Source organism: Eulemur rufifrons, chromosome 14 (assembly GCF_041146395.1).
Source record: "Eulemur rufifrons isolate Redbay chromosome 14, OSU_ERuf_1, whole genome shotgun sequence".
In the NCBI taxonomy this organism is placed as follows: Eukaryota; Metazoa; Chordata; class Mammalia; order Primates; family Lemuridae; genus Eulemur; species Eulemur rufifrons.
Genome location: NC_090996.1, coordinates 723,131 through 746,012, shown reverse-complemented (window position 1 = coordinate 746,012; position 22,882 = coordinate 723,131). Strand labels below are relative to the sequence as shown.

Below are 22,882 nucleotides of genomic sequence, written 5' to 3'. Positions count from 1 at the left end.
TATTTTTAGCTGTCCATATAATTTCTTTCTATTTTTAGTAGAGATGGGGTCTCGCTCTTGCTCAGGCTGGTCTTGAACTCCTGAGCTCAAACGATCCGCCCACCTCGGCCTCCCAGAGTGCTAGGATTACAGGCGTGAGCCACCGAGCCCGGCCAACCCTTTATTTTAAAATAGGCTTTGTGTTAGATAATTTTGTGCAACTGTAGGCTAATGTAAGTGTTCTGAGCACATTTAAGGTAGGCTAAGCTAAGCTATGATGTTTGGCAGGTTAGGCGTATTAAATGCATTTTCAACTTAAGATATTTTCACCTTATGAGGGGCTTATCAGACCTAACCCTATTGTAAGTCAAGGAGCATCTGTATGTGATAAAAATCTATGTTGAAATAGGCCAAAAGAGCTCTTTCAACATGTATAAAATAGAACTTGTAAACAATAAGAAAGCATCGGTCATAGTTTAACTGACTATTTGAACAATAATGTGTGTGTGCTCCACTCAGTGGCATCTTATGTTTGAAGATTGGCAGCAGGTCTCATCTTCAGCTAGAATGTTCCACTTGGTCGATGCCCATGTTGTACCAGTTATTAAGAATTTGGCCTCTCACTTCTGGCTGCTGTGGTTGGCTCTTTGGTGGAGGCGAGAGTCTGTCTGTTCCTCACTGCTAGGGGCTCCCACAGACTCCACCACGCATCCTCTTCTGAGTGAAAGACACCCCCAATTCGGTGCCGAGGCCTTCTAGGATCTGGTCCCGTGGGGCTGATATTTGCTGGGGGAGGATGATGCATTCGGAGCAGCTGAGGCCAGAGCGGAGGTCAGCGGAAGGAGTGAGGGACGGGGTCGGGCAGTTCCATGTTCGAATGTCTAACTTCCTTCCTCGCCACGCCAGGACTCCGGGATCTAGGCAGAGGGCCTAAGGCCAGCTTCCCAGATGTACACACACACTCGAGGTCCCCTCACCTCCATGGCTGCCCCTACCCTCACCCAAGCCTAGGGCTCTCCTCTTTCTAATCCTAATCCTTCTAGGGTCGCTCCGGGAGGAGCAGGGACATGAGAGGTCCTTAGGTGAAGGTGATGCCCAAGGTGACTCCTCCTCCAGCAGGACCCCATCTGGAGCTGCCTCTCTCCTCCCAGGACCCACTCCCTTCTCCGTCCTTTGCCACTAGAGAGAAACAGCTCTTGTCCATAAAGGCTCATTCCCCATGGGGTCTCAGGGTCCTGGTCTCCCTTGAAGGAAGTACCCTACCCCCTTGTCCCTTCTTCAACCCTGGACACTGGCAAGGTGCCTGGGAAGGCAGTAGCTAAAGGAAACAATGAGCTAATAGAGATGAAAGCCCCAGATAGGCCAAGCCCTTCATTCTTCACTCACCAAACCTGCATCAAGTGCCTGCCATGGCCAGACTCTGAGCGTGCAGAGGGGGAGAGTCATTGGGCAGAGATGCGGGACCCAGCTGGAGGCTGCCTTTGGCGATGCCCTGAGTCAAAGGGTCCATTCTCACAGGACGCAGCCCAGAGGTGCCCCTGGAGCTCACCCGTCCTCTCTAGTCCCCGCCTCTAGCCTGTGCTCCTGTCCTTCCTCAAGGGAAAATATGGACATGCTTAGGCGAACCCCAGCTCCTGACACCTGAAGGGGAAGAACCGAATCCCCACAGAACCAGGGGCAATGTTGGGCGTCAGGGCAGGAAAGTTGCGCCTGGGGTGATCTGAGAACTGGAAGTGAACACCTGGGATCCAGGCGGGAATCAGACCCTGACAGAGGGAGCAATGAGGAGTCTGTACCAGGAGCCGCAAACTCTAGTGCCTCCAGGATAAACGAAATGGGGGAAGCTGGAATAAGACAGAAGGGAGAGTGCACGTTGCACCCACAGCAGTCCAGTTAAAAAAGAACCTGCCAGGCTGAGCCTTAAGGTCACCCTTGAACGAAATGAGTCAGCCCTACAAGAACCCCAGATCTGAGAGCTGGAGAGCAGATTCCATTACCAGAGGGAGAGGAAATGGCTCCTGGGCGGGCAAGTGCAACACAAGCCCTCTATGCAGGGGGGGTGGATTTCCAGGCAAAGGAGACTGCGTGGGCCAAGGCCCAGAGGTAGCAAATGGCTTGGATTGTCTGGTGTAAGATTTGAAGCCAGCATTGGGAAAGGCAAGATGGCTAGGAGATGGGCTGGGTCCAGACCACAAAATGGTAGGTCAGAGGATTTGGACTCTGTCCTAAGAACAGATTCAAGCTGGAAAGTGAGGTAAGCATATTTGCAGTTTAGAGTGAGTCTGCTTGCAGGGAGATGGATTTGCAGGGCCAGAGTGGCCACAGGGAGAGCAGGAGGCAGCTGTTCTAGAGGACTTGGGCGTGGGGCACAGCCGTGGGTTGGAAAAGGGAATGTAGGCAGAGGATACGGCGTCTGCAAAGGCAAGGAGGGCAGAGGGAGCCCGATGGTTCAAGGCAGGCAGAAGGGCCGGGTGTGGCTGCGGGTGGGGAGATGGGGCGTGGACGGTGGAAGAGGGGTCTCTCCCCTCACCTGGCCTTCCCTTGTCCATCTAGCTACACTTCCTCCTTGCCTGGCAAGCCTGGGACCAGGCTGGGGTTATTTCCCCTGCTGCCCTACACCCAGTGGGAAGCTCTTTCAGCAAATGTGCCCATCAAATTGGTTTCTTCGTGAAGATGATGTGCTGCTGTCAGTATATGATGTGTCATCAGTGCTGGCTGGAGGATGAAGGGGACAAGCAGTGACCAAGGGCCCTTGCCTAGCATGTGCAGGTCTCTTTCCTCCTGTTAATGCTTGTGAGAGGGGGGTGTTAGCATCTCCATATTACCATGAGGAAATTGAGGCTTTATGAAGTTAAGAGAGCTGGTTAGGGTCAAGCGTCAATAAAATGGTGGAGCAGAGTTTGAAATCTGTGTCATTCATTCATTCAGTTAACATTTACTGAACACCTGCTATGTTCCAGGAGCTATTCTAGACGCTGGATATGCAACAATGAGTAAATGGATAAAAATCCCTGTCCTCATGGAGTTGATATTCTAGTATGGGGTTGGGGAAGAATAGACAATGGAAAGTTCTTAAGGAAGAATATGCAGACTACCCAACGTCAACTCCCCTCACAGCCACCAGGGGGCACTGCTGCCACGCGGCTTCCCGTCCCCTCTGCCTGCGTCTCCCTTCTGGATCCCAAAGGCGACAGGCAAGGAGGCTGTGGGTGCTAAGCACAGCGTCTGCTCCAGAACGAAAGCTGAGGAGGAATTTGCAGCGCTTTTTTCTTCCACCCACTTTCAGAAGCTTAATCCCCTCATCAGATCCCCACCCTGCTGCCCAAGGTACCGGTACCGCAGTGACTTTTCAAAGCCCTGTGTACTCCAAGTTCACGAGCAGCTCACGTTCACTCACCAGCCCACCCATCCTCCTCCATCCACCCACCTGTCCAGCCACCCCTTCCATGTACTCTCTTGGTTACCGACTTACCCCATCCACCCTCTCAGCAGATACCCACCCTTCTCATCCTCCCACCATCCCCTTCCAGCTGCCCTCCTGCCCACCCCTCCATCCTGCCCACCCGGCTGTGCTCCTCTCCGCCATGGGAGCCCAGAGCTGGGGCACGCAGTCTAAAGGGTCAAGGGCCGCAAGAGGTCAAGCCAGGCTGATGGAGTCAGTGGGTTCCCTCAGCGGGCATGAGCTTAGCGTGCCAAGACTGCGAGGGGTGAAAGCATTAAGAAACAGCAAGACATGCTTCGTAAACCAAACTGTATCTGCAAATAACTCCATTTTGGCTCCTTAAAAAAATCCCACTGTAGTCTTATGCTGGGGACACGTATATTAATTTATTGCCAGCCCTTCAAAACAATATGGTAGGTGAAATTCCATAAAAGTCTCAGCACCTTTATACAGTGTTCCAACGACTTCCTGAGTACTAGATCATTTTGGCAGAACTCAGTTAACACCGAAGACCTGCTTTCGGAGGCCCTGAGGAGCTCAGCATCCTGAGACCAAATACGAAGTGCTGAAGAAGATCTGACCACGAGGCTGTGGATGACATCTCCCTCCATCTCTGTATCGTGTCAGATTTGCCCCAGATAACGTGGCCTTTCTTATTTCGGGTACATGTTGCTCTTTAGACGGCTGGAATCCAGCACAGCACACCCAGAAAATTATCAGGGGCAAAGAGACTGTCACACATATCTCTAGTTTGGGGGGCCCCTGGGTAATCTGTTTTCTCTCTTCCAGTTCTTCAGCTAAAAGACCCAGGAGCTTTAGGCAGCACCAGCAAAGAGCTGTCCCACCCGCTGCTTCCCCTAGATAACTGGGTGCTTTCTAACCAAAGGCAGGAGCAAGCATCTTTGTTGGAATAATATGTCAATATGTGAAGGACAATACTGGTTTCTTAAAGGCTGAATACAAGGCCAGGCACCGTGGCTCACGCCTGTAATCCCAACACTCTGGGAGGCCGAGGTGGAAGGATCGCTTGAGGCCAGGAGTTCCAGACCAGCCTGAGAGCAAGACCCCTTCTCTATGAAAAACAGAAAAAAATTAGCCAGGCAACTAAAAATAGAAACAAAAAAAATTAGCCACGCATGGTGGTGTATGCTTGTAGTCCCAGCTACTCGGGAGGCTGAGGCAGGAGGATCACTTGAGCCCAGGAGTTTGAGGTTGCTGTGAGCTAGGCTGACGCCACGGCACTCATTCTAGCCCAGGCAGCAGAGTGAGACTCTATCTAAAAAAAAGAAAAAAATATATATTTAATTTTTATTTTTTGCATGATCTGCTTCATCTTCTCGATATGTTATGAGGCAGAAGGGGAATTTGCTGAGATTTCGCAGCTTTTAGGAGGAAAACTGTAGTTAATATATTTTTATATTATTTGTATATTTTTAATGCATATTTTTATTTTTTATATTGGTATAATATTTTTATATTATGGGTACTGACTCCCAAATGAATGTAAGTTTCAAGGACTAAACCAAGTCTTTCATTTTTTATTCCAGCCTAACAAATTCCAATGAATGAAAAGTCCATTAGGGAAAACACAGAAGATGCAAAAGAACTGTTTGCGTGGCCTGAGTGAATTCAGTGATGCTCTGTGTACAATAATCAAATGTACACAATGTACACAAATCTTGTACACAATCTTGTACACAATGCTCTGTGTACAAGAACCAAAAAATTTCAACCATAAATTTTCTGACACAGTTAATTTATCTCCCCCGTCTTTTTTCATTTGTTAATTAATAAAATGAAAAAGTAAAAAATCTCCATTCACTCCCAGGCCAGTGAGGTAACCACTTTTAAGGAGTTCTGTTTTTGATGCTGGTAGCCACCTCTTGAGCTGCGAAAAGGATCATTTATGGCTTTAAGCACTATTGACCCCCTGATGTGAAGGATGGAGAATTTATAATGCCTCACTCACTTTTTTTCTCTTCTTTATTTTTGTTAGTGATATTTTTTGTTGGTAGTCCTTCTACTGGTCATCTTTATAACTTTAAATATGTCTAATCCCCTTTTCTTGATGCTTTAAAAATTGAGGTATAATTTATATACCATATAATTCACTCCTTTAAAGTGTTCAATTCAGTGGGTTTTAGTACAGTCACAGAGTTGCGCAACCGCCACTGCCATATAATTTTAGAACATTTTAATAACCACAAAGGAAACTTCCTGCTTGTCACTGTCCATATCCGCCTCCCCTTAGCCAATGGCAACCAGTTTTCTACTTTCTGTACCTATGAATTTGCCTGTTTGGGGTATTTCGTATAAATAGAACCATTCAGTGTATGGCCTTTTGTGTCTGGCTTCCTCCACTTAGCACGTTTCCAAGGATCGTCCATGCTCTAGCGTGTCAGTGCTTCCTTCCTTTTAGTGGCCGCACAGTGTTCCGTTGTGTAGATACACCACGTTTCGTTATCGTCCATCAGTTGATGGATATGTTGTGTTGCTTCCACTTTCTGGAAACACTTTTTGGCTATTATGAGTAACACTGCTATCAAAATTCATGTACAGGTCTTTGGTGGACATATATTTTCAATTTCTCTTGGATACATACCTAGGAACAGAATTAAGTCATGTTACCTTTTTCAGGGACTGCCAAACTGTTTATCAAAGCCACTGCACCATTTATATTTCCACCAACAATGCCCAAGCGTTCCAATTTCTCCACCTCCTGCCAACACTTGTTATTGTCTGTCATTTTGATTCTAGCCATCCTTCTGTGTGTGGCGTGGTGTCTCATTGTGGTTTTGATTTGTATTTTCCTAATGACTGATGATGTTGAGCATCTTTTCATATACTTACATATATTGTATACCGATCCTGTAGCCTGCAAATCTGTTGAACTAATTTATTAATTCTAATTACTTTTCTTGGTTCTTTAGGATTTTCTATATGCATGATCATGCCATCTGAAAATGTAGTTTTACTTCTTTCTCTCCAATCTAGATGCCTTTTATTTCTTTCTCTGGCGTAGACCATGTACATGTAGTGTGATTACTGCTATGGTTAGATTTGCCTCTAGCGTTTTGCCATTTCCCCCCATCTGTTCTTTATATCTTTTTTCCCTCTTTTTCTGCCTTCTTTTGGAAATCAGGTTTTTTTTATGTTTTTGTTTTTCCTCTTTTTTTGGCTTATTAGCTATAACTCTGCTTTGTTCTGTTAATTGCTGCTTTAGGGCTTATAGTATTCATCTTTAACTTATCTCAGTCTACCTTTGAGGGATATGATACCACATGATAGATAATATAAAAACTTTATATTGGTATGCTTTCATTTCTCCCCTCCCAGGCTTAATGCTATTATTGTCATGCATTTTACTTTTGTCTTTGTTCTAAACCCTACAATACATTGTTATTATAATAATAACATATAATAATTATAATAACATTATTATTAATTAGAGACGGGGTCTCTCTCTGGCACCCAGGCTGGAGTACAGTAGCATGATCATAGGTCACTGTAACCTCGAACTCCTGGGCTCAAGCCATCTTGCCTCAGCCTCCCAAGTGTTAATAGCTGGGGCTACAGGCTGCTAGTCCCACACCTGGCTAATTTGAAATTTTTTTTCCTGGAAACAGGGTCTCACTATGCTGCTCAGGGTGGTCTCGAACTCCTAGCCTCAACTATCCTTCCCTCCAAACCCCTCCACTCCCCAGCCCCCACCCAAAGCTCTGGGATCACAGGCACCGGTCACTGTGTCCAGCCCATTGTTATTATTTTTGTCTAAACAGTCTATTATCTTTTAAAGGTATTTAAAAATAAGAAAACAGTCATGCATATTGACCCTACAACTCCTGTTTCCAATGCTCTCCATTCCTTTCTGTAGATCCAGATTTCCTTCTAGTATTGTTTTTTCTGCTGCTTGAAGGCCGTCCTTTAACATTTTTTTGTGATGTGAGTCTGGTGGTTTAGCTTTTGTATATTTGAAAATGTCTCTTTTGTGCCTTCGCTTTTTGTTTTTTTCTAGAGATGGGGTCTTGCTATGTTGCCTCCAGCTGGCCTCAAACTCCTGGGCTCCAGCGATCCTCCCGCCTCAGCCTCCCATGTAGCTGGGACTACAGGCGCACACCACCACGCCTGGCCTTTTTTTTTTTCCTTCATTTTTTTTTTTTTTTTTTTTTGAGACAGAGTCTCACTCTGTTGCCCAGGCTAGAGTGAGTGCCGTGGCGTCAGCCTAGCTCACAGCAACCTCAAACTCCTGAGCTCAAGCGATCCTCCTGTCTCAGCCTCCCGAGTAGCTGGGACTACAGGCATGCGCCACCATGCCCGGCTAATTTTTTCTATATATATTTTTAGCTGTCCATATAATTTCTTTCTATTTTTAGTAGAGGTGGGGTCTCGCTCTTGCTCAGGCTGGTCTCGAACTCCTGAGCTCAAACGATCCGCCCACCTCGGCCTCCCAGAGTGCTAGGATTACAGGCGTGAGCCACCGCATCCGGCCTATTTTTAGTTTTTTGAGGAAACTCCATACAGCTTTCCTTAATGGCTGTACTAATTTACATTCCCACGGTATACAAAGGTTCCCTTTTCTCCACACTCTTGCCAACACTTACCTTTTGTGTTTTTGCCAATAGCCATTCTGACAGGTGTGAATTGCTGTCTCATTGTGGTTTTAATTTGCATTCCCCTGATGATTAATGATGTCAATCATTTCTTTAATACTTTTTGGCCGTTAGTATGTCTTCTTTTGAGAAATGTCTGTTCAGATCCTCTGCCCACTTTTCAATCAGGTTATTTGTTGTTTCACTCTTGAGTTTTTTGAGTTCTTTGTGTATTTTGGACATTAACACCTTACCAAATGTATGGTTTGCAAATCTTTTCTCCGGGTCTGTAGGTTGTCTCTTCACCCTGTTAATTGTTTCATTATGCCTGGAGTAATCTTTGATTGCCAGAGAGTGTAAATTTTGCCCTGCCGCACCCGTACTTGTGTAATCTGTATGATTTGTCAGGCAGGGCCAGAGCCGGGCTCAATCCAGGGTTGATCATTCCCCGTTACTGTGGCAAAACCCTCCTGAGCCTCCACCCGATGCCTTGTGAATTATGAGTTTTCCCGTCTGGCTGCTGGGAAAAGGCCCCGGCGCCGGCCTTGTGTGAGTCCCGGACACTGCGCCCTCCAGCGCCTTCAGGTGGTTCCTCCCCTGGCCTTGAATAGTTTCCTCACGCACACGTGCTGGTGGCTCTTCGCTGACTTCTCCGGGGTTCTCTGTGCAGTCCCCCTTCTGGGGTGTTCTGCCCTCTAAGCTCTAGCTGCTGTGGCTTGCTTGGACTCCACGCTCCATTTCCTCAACTCAGGAAGTCCCTCACGGCCCGTCCCTGCCCCACAGTTTGGGAACTCACTCAAAGTGGTAAGTTGGACAATCTTGGGATTTTATTGCTCTCGTTATAGTCTGTCAGTGCTCGAACACTGTTGTTCCGTGTATTCGGGCTGCTTGGGTCGAGGCGACGGCGGTGGCGGTGGCTGCTCCAGGCAGGAGGGCGAACCTGGCCCTGTTACTCCACCCTGGCCAGAAGCAGGAGTCTCAGCACCAGGGGTCTGAAACTCCTTGAGTGATTCCAATGTGCAGCTGAGGTGAGGACCACTGGTGCAGACCCCTTTTCTTTTTGAAATGTTTTCTCAATCAAATAGTATCTTGTCTGATTATTTCTTCCCCTCCATTTTCTCTGTTCTGTCTTTCTGGAGCTTCTGTTAGACAAATATCGAATGAATTGATCCTCCATCTCTTAATTGCCTTTTTTTTTTTTTTTTCAAGACAGAGTCTTGCTCTGTCTCCCTGGCAAGAGTGCCGTGGCGTCAGCCTAGCTCACTGCAGCCTCAAACTCCTGGGCTCAAGCGATGCTCCTGCCTCAGCCTCCCAAGTAGCTGGGAAGGACTACAGGCACACATCACCACGCCTGGCTAATTTTTCTGTATTTTCAGTAGAGACAGAGTCTTACTCTTGCTCAGGCTGGTCTTGAACTCCTGACCTCAAGCAATCCTCCCACTTCAGCCCCCCAAAGTGCTGGGATTGCAGGCCTGATCTGTCTGTTCATACGAATCCTTTATGATGCCACTGAAATTAAGAGGCCCACGTGGTTCTCCGTGGCAGCTGAGTGGGTCGGTTCGCTCTCGGTCTATCCCTGAACGGGTTGCAAGCTCTGTAGGCAGGTGTGTTACTTGGTTAAAATGTTTCATTCAGGCCAGTGGTTCTTATTCCCTTCTTCCCACCCAGGGGACATTTGAGAATGTCTGCAGACATTTTTGGCTGTCATAATTAGGGGAATGCTACTGGCACCTAGTGGGTAGAGGCCAGAGATGCTGCTAAATATTCTACAAGGTACAGGGAAGCCCCCCACAATGAAGAATTACCTGTCCCAACAGGTCAATGGCAAGAAGGTTGGGGAAACCCTGATTTACGGCCATCTGCGCGCAGGCCCCACCTCTCACCACCAAAGGCCAGCTAAGGAGGTCCCTCCACACCCACTTCAGGAAACTTCCCAGGCGGCTTGTTCATTTTTGTTTAGAAGAGACCTCCAGTTGATGGTCCATGAGGCACGTGAGACTCATTTCATTTGGCTTTTATAGGTAGATAGACATATGCATATTTGTAAGTTATCAACATTTTGGTTGATTTCCCCTAAAAATCCACATTCCTAGCTTCTCCTGGAAAATCAGAAGGATGGACATGGTTGAGCTGCCCCTGTGGTCAGGCCCACCTGCATCCCCTGGTCCACATCCCTCGCCTGTGACTCCCGCTTGTCTGCTTTATGCATGTGAATTAATGACTCTTGCTTTGTTTTTTGCTGGTTTTATCCTGGGGGCAAGTACTGACTATACCCAGGGATGGCTGTGGAGTGGTTCCGAGATTATCCTTTAATCAATCATTTCATTTTCTCTCTTTCTTCCTACTGGTCTCTTCACGCCCGGCACCTCCTGTTTGGAGCCTCACCTTGTCCCACCTGGGTTCCAGACCAGTGTTCTCCTGCTCTGATTTCTCTGCCAGTATGATCTCATCCATTTTCTGTCTTCTAGAAATGTGTACTAATGTCTGGCCTCTGAAACCGGCTAACGACTGGTCTTATAAGTCCTGTTAGAGTTAATATAAACTCTACAATGTGAATGCAAGTTTTCCCATAAAATAAGTTCTTTATTATTTCGATTTTTGAATTTTTTCTCGCTATCTACCACAGAATGTTCTCTTTCCAAATTAAAACTAGTTTAAGACGTTGGAAGGAACACTCTGAGACAACAGTCTTTAATGAAGTACGAGCATTGTTCAACAGAGAAACCCAATAGCAGGGCAGGGGTGCAGAGAAAAGGAAGTTATGAAACTCATCAAAGGGACCGGGTGCAGTGGCTCATGCTTGTGATTCTAGGACGTTGGGAGGCTGAGGCAGGAGGATCTCTTGAGCCCAGGAGTTTGAGGTTGCAGCGAGCTGTGATGAAGCCACTGCACTCTATCCTGGGTGACAGAGACCCTGTCTCAAAAAAAAAAAAAAGAATTCGTCAAAGATTTTGCTAGTATCAAATCAAAAATAATATTCTCATTTTACTTAAAATGTTCACATTTGTTTTTGTTTTTTATTCTTATTTTTTAATTTTTAAAAATTATTATTAGTTTTAGTAGAGATGGGGGCTTGCTTTTGCTCAGGCTGGTCTTGAACTCCTGACCTCAAGGGATCCTCCTGCTGCAGCATCCCAGAGTGCTAGGATTACAGGCATGAGCCTCTGCGCCTGGCCCACATTTGTTTTTATTGATAGAATATTTTTATTGTTTATTGTATTACCGAGTTTTGTTTTAGATTTTTTAGTTTCAAGGTTTGTATAACAAATGATTGGTTTTATTGAAAGAAATGCTGTTTGTTACTAATGAAGTGATGTGCCGGTGATAAATGACAAAATGAGCACTCTCTGTATACACACACACACACATGTGCATGCGTGCTCACACACACGTACATACATGTATATTTCATGGATGCAGTGTCCATGGTTCATTACTATGTATGAGTACAAACAACAAACTCGCCAGCTTGAGCAAGAGCGAGACCCTGTCTCTACTAAAAATAGAAAGAAATGGCCGGGCGCGGTGGCTCACGCCTGTAATCCTAGCACTCTGGGAGGCCGAGGCGGGAGGATCGCTTGAGGTCAGGAGTTCGAGACCAACCTGAGCAAGAGTGAGACCCCCCTCCCCGGCCCCCCCCCCCCCCGTCTCTACTAAAAATAGAAAGAAATTATCTGGACAACTAAAAAAAATATATATATATATATATATAGAAAAAATTAGCCGGGCATAGTGGCGCATGCCTGTAGTCCCAGCTACTTGGGAGGCTGAGGCAAGAGGATCGCTTGAGCCCAGAAGTTTGAGGTTGCTGTGAGCTAGGCTGACGCCACGGCACTCTAGCCTGGGAAACAGAGTGAGACTCTGTCTCAAAAAAAAAAAACAAACCCCCCAAAAAACTTTGTATATGGCCTCATTTTCTGCTAGTTTATCTCTAGGGAAGGCCTCCCTAGAGAGTAATACCTAGGTTGAGACCTAAAGGGTAAGAATTAGCCAAGGCAAAGTGGAGGGAGGGAGGGAGATGAATGTTCCAAAAGGAGGAGGAGTGTTTGTTGGGATTATGGGGAGTTGGAAAAGCTTTTAAGCATTTTTAGCAGGCTCACTGCAGGTGCAATGTGGAAAACAGAGACAGGGAGATCACTTAGGTGCAATTCAGGGGCAGTGTGTGGAGCAGAACCAGGACCGTGCAAGCAGGTGCGGAGAGAAGTGGGCAGAACCCAGGGACATTTGGGAGAGCTGAGAGGGAGGGCAAGAAGGAGCCAATGAGGAAGGAGGGAGAGGACCAGGCGTGGTGGGGAGTGGTCAAGCACCCTAAGATTGTTTTGAGACTTTCATGGGGGAATATCAGGCAGCTAATAGCGAGATAGGGTTTGAAGTCAGCAGAGACCTGACATGGTGTTTTAGTAGGCTTGGCCTCACAGGGACCAGAGTGATAGTAATTTATACAAAAGAAAGTATTAGTTCTCTGTCACGTAATGATGGTGAGGTGGGCAGCTCCATGGGGACTCAGGCTCCTTCGATCTTGTTGCTCAGCCATCCTGAGATCTTGCCCTCATCTACGATGTCTCACCATCATGTGAGGATTCTAACCAGCAGGAAAGAAAAAGGGGGGTGAGGTACAGGGGCCAGGCCAGGTCACATGGCTGCCCCTAGCTGCAAGGGAGCCTGGGAAATGCAGCCTTTCTTGTGGGCAGCCGCAAGGCCAGTTACAAATGGTGTTTCTTCCTAGCACTCTGGGAGGCCGAGGTGGGCGGATCGTTTGAGCTCAGGAGTTCGAGACCAGCCTGAGCAAGAGCGAGACCCCACCTCTACTAAAAAATAGAAAGAAATTATATGAACAGCTAAAAATATATATAGAAAAAATTAGCCGGGCATGGTGGTGCATGCCTGTAGTCCCAGCTACTCGGGAGGCTGAGGCAGGAGGATCGCTTGAGCCCAGGAGTCTGAGGTTGCTGTGAGCTAGGCTGACGCCACGGCACTCACTCTAGCCTGGGCAACAGAGTGAGACTCTGTCTCAAAAAAATAAATAAATAAAATAAAAAATAAATAAAAAAACAAAACAAAAAAAACAAATGGTGTTTCTTTAGAATAATGGGCGAATAGACACAGGAGAACCATATCTGCCACAGGTGGCAGTAGCAACGTGGGGATTATCAGGGTAGGGGCTAGCAATTGAGCCAGGGCCGTGGGTGAGGTTTCCCAGGGAGTAAAGGCAGGCCAGGGCTGACCTCCGAGAGGCCAGCCAGCAGAGGAAAGTCAGAAAGGATGGCCGGGGGCGGGGGGAGCAGGTGTGTGCAGAGTCACAGAAGCCACAGGAAGAGAAAGTTTCAGGAAGAGAAATGTCTAATGCTGCCTGCAGGAGGCTCAAGAGTGTCCTTTGATTAAAACGTGCAGGTCGTGGTTTTGGAAAAGGCAGTTTCTGTAGCGTGCTGGAAGTGCACAGAAGCCTGCAGCTGGGTGCAGAGCGTAGGGAGAAGAGCAAATGTAGACAGCTAGGAGAGAGCACCTTCCAGAAGTTTGGCTGTGAAGAAGGTGACAGGTTGCCCTGTGCGTGAAGGGTAGAGCTGCAGTCCCTAACCCCCAGGCTGGGGCCAGTGCTGGCCGTGGCCTGTTGGGAACTGGGCCGCACAGCAGGAGGTGAGCAAGCGAAGCTGCAACTGTGTTTATAGTCACTGTCTCCATCACCCCCAGATGGGACCATCTAGTTGCAGGAAAACAAGCTCAGGGCTCCACTAATTCTGCATTATGGTGAGTTGTGTAGCTATTTCATTATATATTGCAATGTAATAATAATAGAAATAAAGTACACGATAAATGTAATGCGCTTGAATCATCCTGGAACCACCCCTGCCCCCCGCCTAGGCCATAGAAAAATTGTCTTCCATGAAACTGGTCCCTGGTGCCAGAAAGGCAGGGGACTGCTGGGGTAGACGATTCGTTGACTGGCTGGATGTTTTAAGGTGAGAGAGGTGTGAACTTGTTTGTATGAAGAAGTAGCCTGGGTGTTTTTTGTGATATCGTGAATGGAATAACCTGACAAGCATGTCCCCACAATGAGGCACCTACAGGTGCTACATCCAATCAAGCAAACGTCCTTTGCAAGCACGGCTGGGCCGCAGGAAAGCAAGGGGTCCCTGCGAGGCGCGCAGACGAAGTCCAACACCAGAGCTGCGTGAGCCGCTGGGCGGCGTGGCTCTTGGCGGTGAAGGGGTTTGGGTCTTACAGCCACCTGGAGATTAGAGAGGAGGCCTTGCCTGGGAAGTTAAAAACAGACCCTAACAGAAAGCTCGTACCCTTAAAAGGTGACAGCTACAGTAAAAGAGTGGACTAAAAAAAAAAAAAAATCTGCCCTCAGCCCAGGGAGCATAGAAGGACCTTGTCTGTCTCACCCTGAGATCTAGGTGACAATAAAAGATCTCCCTTGAGAATTCATAACCAAAGACTTGCCCTCACTTAGATTTGGGGTTCCAATTTATACCATCCGCATGGTCCAGGGAGCCCAAATAAAATGATCAAATAATGTGGTCCAGTGTTGGTAGTACCCCTGAAGTACTCTTGGCAGAGCAGACACAAAACCTCTGTAGAGAGAGACACCGTACTAGTCATGTGGATTCCCACTGACAAGGCCCTCTGCACCTGAGTTCACAGCCCACAGTTACAAAACATAAGAGGAAACAATCTGTCGTGAATGAAAGCGGGCAGACACAACATACAGCAGGATTAGCTCCCACCCTGGAGCTCCACAAGATAGAATTATTGGGCAAAAGACCATACAGCAAGTATATTTTAAATACCTATTCATAAAAGAAGGAGTCAGGATAAGAAAGGAATAAGATGGTGTTAAAAATGAGAGGGAAATGTTTAAAATAAAGAGAAAGAAGAAAGGATAAAGCTAATGAATCTATTAATCCATCCACTTGCTCATTTGTTTCCCTTTCATTGGGTTCCTACTATGTTTTAAGACATGGTCTGGGTCTGGACATACAAAGACGACTCTGGGACAGCAAGCTGGACTCTGCCTCAGGAGGTTCACAGGCGTCCATGTCCATCCAGGTATCCACAAATTTATTTATCTGCCTATTCACCCCTCCACACACCCATCCCATTCTCCCACCCATCCACCCACACACCCATCCCATTCTCCCACCCATCCACCCACACACCCATCCCATTCTCCCGCCCATCCACCCACACACCCATCCCATTCTCCCGCCCATCCACCCACACACCCATCCCATTCTCCCACCCATCCACCCACACACCCATCCCATTCTCCCACCCATCCACCCACACACCCATCCCATTCTCCCACCCATCCACCCACACACCCATCCCATTCTCCCACCCATCCACCCACACACCCATCCCATTCTCCCACCCATCCACCCACACACCCATCCCATTCTCCCACCCATCCACCCACACACCCATCCCATTCTCCCACCCATCCACCCACACACCCATTGATGGGGCTCATAAAACAGTACGTTAAAATAAATGACATGTATGTTAAAATAAGTAAGATTTTCTCTTATCAATCTGCTTATTTTGAGTTGATTTTTCAGTGAACCGTCTGAGGGCAGAGGGCCATCCGTACATCTGTCTTTCACCGTATAGCGTCCTCAAATGTCAAAAGCTAAAAAAGTCCCAACAGAGCATCTTATTCAACTTTTAGTTCTCTTGTTGCACAGAGAAAAGAACATGAGGCCCAGTAACACAAAAATCACTTTTCTGAAGTCTCCAAATGAGTGGGTAACAGAGCCAGATGGAGAGCCAGAGGTCTTGTCCCCGCGTGTCCCTTCCATGCTGGACTGCCTCTCCTAAGCACTCGGCATGGGGGCATTGACCCGCATCTCTCTTGATTCCCTGGTGGACTGCTCACTCACATGAGTCCCCACAACCCCGTCTTGGCAGCTGAGGGTGACAACGAGAAGTGACATAATTACCCAGCTCCCGAGTGACACAGATGGGCCGGGCGTCTTGATCTCTACCTGGTTTCAGTTTTGTGTCCATGTCTTACCTCACGCCTGCCTCCATTCCCCAACGCCTGCCACTAGAGAGACTGTGAGCTCCCTGATGGCAGGACCAGGTCCCCCACCCAGCGCCCGGCTCAGAGAAGGTGCTCAGCACTCAGGCTGGATGGGTACACCTGTGGGGAGAGGCTGGGCTGGGCTGATCCCTCTGCCTGGGGGCTTCTCATTCCTGGCTGCTCCTTCAATTGCCAGCAGCCAAGGGAAGGGAGGGGAGGCTCCAAGTGCTCCTCAGCCCTCCTAAGCAGGAAGAGCGGAGGGTTCCCTGTGTGCCGGTGAACTTGGGAGGTTCCTGGCCAGCAGTAAACAACACAGGATCACTGTCCCCCGTGCAGGGCTCTCTCTTCCTCAGCACCTCCAGGGGAAGGTCTCAGTTTGGTGCTAGAATGTCTAACACTTTTCTGAATTGCTGACCCATCCATCCCCTTTTAACAAAAAGAAGAGTTTTGAATCAATGCCTCTGGCAGGGAACAATACTTAAAACTTAGCAGTGTTGTTTACCTTGTATTTATTTTCATATTCTACCTTCTATTTATGGCAAGTGATACTGGTTTTCCATTTACAGAAGTAATACAAAAAATTCCTTTTAAAATATGTTTATTAAGTGAATAGTGAACCAATTTAAAGAAAAATATAAAGTAAATTATAGTACAGGTGGTAAACTGATAGGGCAAAAATCCTAATATTCATGGCTGAAGTTTGGGCAATCAGACCCCTAGGAAATGGAAACTCCATTGGCTTTCCCCACCCCGGCCCCTCTCCTAAAGGGGAGGTCAGCTAATTCAAACTGGAAATAGGGCTAAAGGCATTTGGGGCTCCATTTCTATGAGGTGGAGCATTTTAAGTAAGTCTTTCTCTGTTGCTCAGGCTGTAGTGCAATGGTGCAATCATAGCTCACCATACCTTGGCCTCCTGGCCCCAGGGGATCCTCTCACTTCAGCCTCCCAAGTAGTTAGGACTACAGGCATGTGCCACCACACCTGGATACTTTTTAAATTTTTTGTAGAGACAGGGTCTCATTATGTTGCCCAGGCTAGTCTCAAACTCTTGGTCTCAAGCAATCCTCCCACCTCAGCCTCCCAAAGTGCTGGGGTTATAGGCATGAGCCACGGCTCCCATTCCTATAAGTAAATCTGTCTTGTTGCAAATCTGTCTCTCTGGACCACTCCAGCAAGCTGGGAGGGAAGATGGCTGGAGGCTGCACTGTGGGAGCTGCCTTGCTCTGGGACAATGCTCCTTTCCACACCGGATCAAACTCAGGCCTCCTTGGCCCCGGCTCTCCTGGCCATGGAGTGGTAAGACTGGGAGGGCTGAGACGTGTGCAGCTATAGAGTGTGAATGAAAATTTAAGGCTCATCCCCCTACCGGCTGACTGAATGGACCCCCTCGTGGCCAAAAGAACATCCTAAAATTAAATTGCCTGCCAGGAGGAGGGAGGTCAGACATGCCTCATCATGCCCCCCTCCCTTCGTGGGGACATTCTTTGTAACCCATTGACAGGCCTGAGGGTTTATAAGACACACCTGCAGGTCCTCAATTTACACAACAAATCTATGTCCGGTGGCTCATCTCTGATAAACAGCAACTGTGTTGAAACATTCCAAGGCTTTAGACACGGCTTCATGTCTTTAACCAATTACAAGCCAAAGAATCTTTAAACCCACCTATAACCTGTAAGTACCACCCCCCTTCGAGATGGCCCACCTTTTCGGGCCAAACCAATGTAGGCCTGCCGCATATTGACTGATGACTTTACCTGTAACCCTTGTCTCCCTGAAATGTATAAAACCAAACTGTAACCCAGCCACAGCGAGTCCACTTGCTCAAGGCTTCTTGGGCGTGGCTCTGGGTCATGGTCCTCAAATTTGGCTCAGAGTAAATCTCTTTAAAATTACTTGGCTTTTTTTCCCATTAACAAGAGGATGGGCAGAGGAGCCTGTGGGTCTTCTCTGACCCTAGGTCCCCAGTCCAGGCAAGAGAGGCTGCTCCAGCTTGGCTCCGCACGTTCCTAGTTGCCACTTGGGGGTCAAAGCCACAGTTCGTATGTAATAAAGTGCTCCTTTGGCTGGTTGTCTTCTCTTTGTGTATTTTCCTGGAGGACCTGAGGGTGGGGGTGCGAGTGGCTGAGGAGGGGTAAGATCTGTGGCTCCGGGAAGCTGCAGTCCTGCCAGGTCCTGCTAACACAGACTGACACTTGTCATCGCCACACCAGAGCATTTGCAAGACTGATCTTAGTATCTTAGGTAGACACTGTAGGAAGGCGGAAGTGGCTGGGTTGATGCTGTTTCCTGCTTGTCTGGTACCTTCAGTTCTTAATCCGGATGCGATCTTGGAGGCTGCTGGCCCAGAGTCAGCCCGGCCTCCCGTTCTCTGAGCCCCAGCCCGGCAGCCGAGCAGAGGCAGCGCTGAGCGCCCTGCACCGGGGCTCTGCGCACACGCAGCCCGCGCGGCTCGGCTCGCACCCAGGGGAATTGAAACCCAGACTTAAAAGAGGGCCTTCCTCCTTGGGACAGCCCCAGCACAGGCCCAGATGCTGGAGCCGTGGGTCTCACAGTCCCTCCGCGCAGGCCCTTCCCCAGGGGTCTCTGGAGGCCAGTCTTCCAGGCCCCGGGGATTCAGAACCCCACGCTGGTGCGGCCTTCACGCCTCCAGAAAGCCGAGATCTGCTCCAGGGTGACCCGAGGCTGGAGGCCCCAGTCGGGCTCAGGGCTTCCAGGCCGTAGCCTCCGGGGCGGGGGGCTCCCAAACTGCACGGGGGGCTCCAGCCTCTGCTCGGGCTCCGCCCAGCGCACCAGGCCCGCGGCGGGGGGCCTCCCCTCCCAGGGCTGGGGGCCCCAGAAGGTGCTGCGCGCTGGGACCTCGGGAGGGGTCTGGGGGCCCAGGGAGCTGGGGGCGGAGTGTGGGGCAGAGGGGGCCGGCGGGGCGGTGGCTCGGGCCTCCAGGGTGCCGCCGGGGGTGGGGGGGTCCAGGGCCCGGTCGGTCAGCAGGGGCACGGCGGCGCTGTACCAGTCCTCGGAGCGCTCCCGCGGGGTGCCCGTGGGCTCGATCCACAGCTCCCCTCCGGGCCGCCAGACCAGCGTGGGCGCGCCGCGGCCGGGCTCCGGGCGCAGCGCGCGGCGGAACAGGCGCTCTGCCAGCACGGCCGTGGTCACCACGAAGAGCGCGGCCAGCGAGGCCAGGCCCAGCATGATGGGGACGCAGGGCCCACAGGGCAGTGGGGGCCACGGGGCCGCTTCCGACGCTGGGGGGCCCTCCGCGTGCCCAAGCGGCTGCTCCGGGGTCGCAGGCATCTGGGAGACACGGGGCGGGGAGAGGAGGCCAGTGAGGGAGAGGGGACGCGATGCAGACGAGGGAAGGAGGCGGCAAGGGTCCAAAAGCACGCGTGAAAGCCAAGGGCTAACGGGACTCTGTATCAGGCTTGGGGGACAGGAGCAAAGGGGACTCAGGACCAAAGGGGACCCAGGAGGGGCAGGAGAGGCCAGGCGTGGCCAGAGATCCGCAGAGCCTACCCTGGCCAGCCCGCCAGCCCTTTCCAGAAGCCCAGTTCCCTCCCAGACCCCAGGGTGCCTCAGACAAGAAGTTAAGCGCCCTAAGGGCTTCTGTCCCGGCTTGGAGGTCTTGCTCGGCCTGGAGAGGAAGTGGTGGGTGAGGCAATGAGACGCTACCCTCCAGCCTCCTCCCTGCTGTGTGCCCGATGCCAGCCCCTCGCTGGCCCCTGGAGGCTCCTTTGCCTCCCACCCCTCTCCTCGGACTTGATCTTGGTCTCCTAGGCTCTGCAGATCTGCTGCTGGCCAGGTCTCAGGCGCCACCTCGGCACCTGTGCCCAGCTCTCCAGCATGCCTGGTCTCTAGCCCCTCTAGCCCCTTTGTTTTTGCCCACCTCTCTCTGTCCCCAGACTCCCACCTACAGGGGCCTCACCTCACCTGGGGTCAGTCCCCGGCTCCTCTTCTTCCCAGAGCTGCTCTCCCCTGCGCAGGCCGGGAGGACGCAGGACAGGCAGCTGAAAGGCGCCGAGAGGCCTGGCCTCTGTGTGGGCGGAAAAGAGGGCACCACCTGTTGCCGGGCAACTGCACCCCAACTCCCCTGCCCCTTGGAGTGTTTGTTTTCAAGGCAACCCAGGGGATGTGGTCTCTGCGGTGAGGAGGCGTTTCCTGGGGTAAGGCGGGGCCGGAATGGGCAGTGACTGTGGCGCTCGGTCTCACCCCACAGCTAGGCCCCAGCCCCAGGGCGAATGTTTCCAAGACCCCAAACATCTGCCACCTCTGTTCCTGTCTCCTGGTCCTGCGGTTGGGTTGGAGGAGCCTGGGGCAGAGTGTGCTGGAGCGCCCTCAGGGTCTGGAGTCCAGGAGCCTTTCAGAGATTGTCTAGTTTGACTCTCGCATTGACAGATGACAAAAGTAAGTCTAAGGAAGGGAGGTGACATGCCCAAAGTCACACAACCTATGTGTGTGTGTGTGTGTGTGTGTGTGCCTGTGACAGTGGGGGGTGGAGCATGGCTATAAATACTTGGTCTGGCAAACTCCCGGCACACAACACAGCCCTTAATAGGTGTTAAAATATTGTTTTGCAAAATGACAACTATTTAATGTGATAGGCTACAAAAATATGTTGAAACGTTAGTGTCTTACAAAAGACGGTCACAAGAGCAGCCTGACTCAGACCGCTCTGTCCTGGTGGTTTGGAGGAAGGGGCCAGGAGGAGCACAGGGTGCAGCCCGGCAGGGGGGAGTGGAGAGTGCCAGAACTCTGAGCCTTAGCGTTAGAATTTAATGAGACTACAAGCCTTAGAAATAAAACCTTAACTTAATACCGCTGAAGTATACACTTAAAAATGGTTTAGATGGTTTTATGTTATGTATATTTTACTACAATCAAAAAATGTTTTATTTTTTAAAATCCAAATAAATAAGTAAAACCTGAAAATTATGTATGTCCTCTTTTAATTATCTTTCTTTAGGGGGAAAAAAAATCCCTCTAGGCTGGTTACAATCCCAGCACTTTGGGAGGCCGAGGCAGAAGGATAATTGCTTGAGCCCAGGAGTTTAAGACCAGCCTGGGCAACACAGTGAGACCCCATTTCTACAAAAAAATTAAAAAAAAATTAGCCCAGCCTGGAGGTGCGTGCCTGTAGTCCCAGCTACTTGAGAAGCTAAAGCAGGAGGATCACTTGAGCCCAGGAGTTCAAGGCTGCAATGAGCTGTGATGTTGCCACTGCACTCCAGCCCAGGCAACAGAGCAAGACCCTGTCTCAATTAAAAAAAAACAAAACAAAAAAAAAAAAACCTCTAGAAGAGTAAACATTCTTAAAAACCGGAAAGATCAGATATGGGTTTTCTGTGACTAAGGTTATCAAACTGGCTGTTTTGATTCTTAGCTTTCTTTGCTTAAAACAGAAGCTTTAAAAGGTTTAACTGTTCCCTCAAAAAATGAAACATAAAGATGATCCAGCAATTCCACTTCTACCACTTCTACACATATACACAAAAGAATTGAAAGCAGGAACTTGAACAGATATTTATACACTAATGGTCACAGTAACACTATTCACAATAGCCAAAAAAGTGGAAGCAACACAAACATCCATTGGTATATGAATGGATAGACAAAATGTACACACACACACACACACACACACACACAAACACACTGGAATATTATTCAACTTTAAAAAGGAAGAAAATTCTTGGCTGGTCGCGGTGGCTCACGCTTGTAATCCTAGCACTCTGGGAGGCTGAGGCGGGAGGATCGCTCAAGGTCAGGAGTTCAAGACCAGTCTGAGCAAGAGCCAGACCCCGTCTCTTATCTAAAAAAAAAAAGGGAAGAAAATTCTAATACCTGCTACAATGTGGATGAACCTTGAAAACATGCTAAGTGAAATAAGCCAGTCATAAAAGAACAAATATTATGTGATTCCATTTGCATGAGGTACCTAAAGTAGTCAAATTCATAGAGACAGAAAGTAGAAGGGTGGTTGCCAGGGGCTGGGGGGAGGGGGATTAATATGTTAACCTAAATAACAAGCAGAAAGAGGCTCTTTAAAGGAAGATGATGTTTATTTGGGAATAGAGCAATGTGATAGGAATGTGCCTGCCATAGTGTACTATGTGCATATTCAGAGATGTAAAAGAAGACAAAGGCTTTTAAAGGAAAAAAATGAGGGGGATTATATAATTGTTTTGAAATAATTATCCTTGGCTACAAAGACCAATAAGAGGGTGACAACAGTCTGAGGTTGGACAGGCCATTAATGGGGAGATGTCTTTGCAGAAGTATTTTTTTTGTGTGTGTAAGGTTGCAATGACATTTGTGCAAGGTTGTGGTTTTTGCAGAGTTTTTCGTGATAGTTTTGTTACCAGGCATGAGAAGCCTCTCTTCGTGGCCTTCCCAGGCTCTGCTTGTCAGGTTTTCTCTTTGTTTTTTTAACACTAGTGACTCCATTTTGATTCTGATCATATCCCCTTTTAATCAAGATCTTTCACTGAAACCATTACTGATCAATCATCCTATAGTTAGGTTTTGATGTCCCTTGATGCCAGGATGGACCTGTTCCAGTCGCTGGTCTCATCCCAAGGATGGAGGAGTGTTTGGCAACTAGGAATCAGTGTCAAACCCTCTTGGCCACATTTGAGCAATAAGGGAGGTTTGAAGGGAGCAGCTCTCAGGCTAAGTCTACCTGGAGTTCATTATTAAGTTCAGTTTGTCTGTTCCTTGCCTTTTGCTATCACCTCAATGTATTGGGCCAGCATTCTTTTGTTAGGAATTGTACTTCTGCAAAAAATTTAACAAATTACAAATAAAAAGCTTAAAAAGGGGATACAAAGTAAAATGAATAGTAATATGACAATT

The 22,882-nt window shown here is 48.8% G+C and overlaps 1 protein-coding gene across 1 annotated transcript; it reads right to left on the bottom strand.

The window, feature by feature from the left end:
* Nucleotides 1-18,511: 18,511 nt before the first annotated feature.
* Nucleotides 18,512-20,041, bottom strand: C14H16orf54 (chromosome 14 C16orf54 homolog). The gene is made up of 2 exons (XM_069486628.1): nt 19,956-20,041; nt 18,512-19,327 (listed from the first exon to the last, which is right to left on the bottom strand). The coding sequence occupies exon 2, from the start codon at nt 19,325-19,327 to the stop codon at nt 18,653-18,655; it is 675 nt and encodes a 224-aa protein (XP_069342729.1). The 5' UTR covers nt 19,956-20,041; the 3' UTR covers nt 18,512-18,652.
* Nucleotides 20,042-22,882: the final 2,841 nt, after the last annotated feature.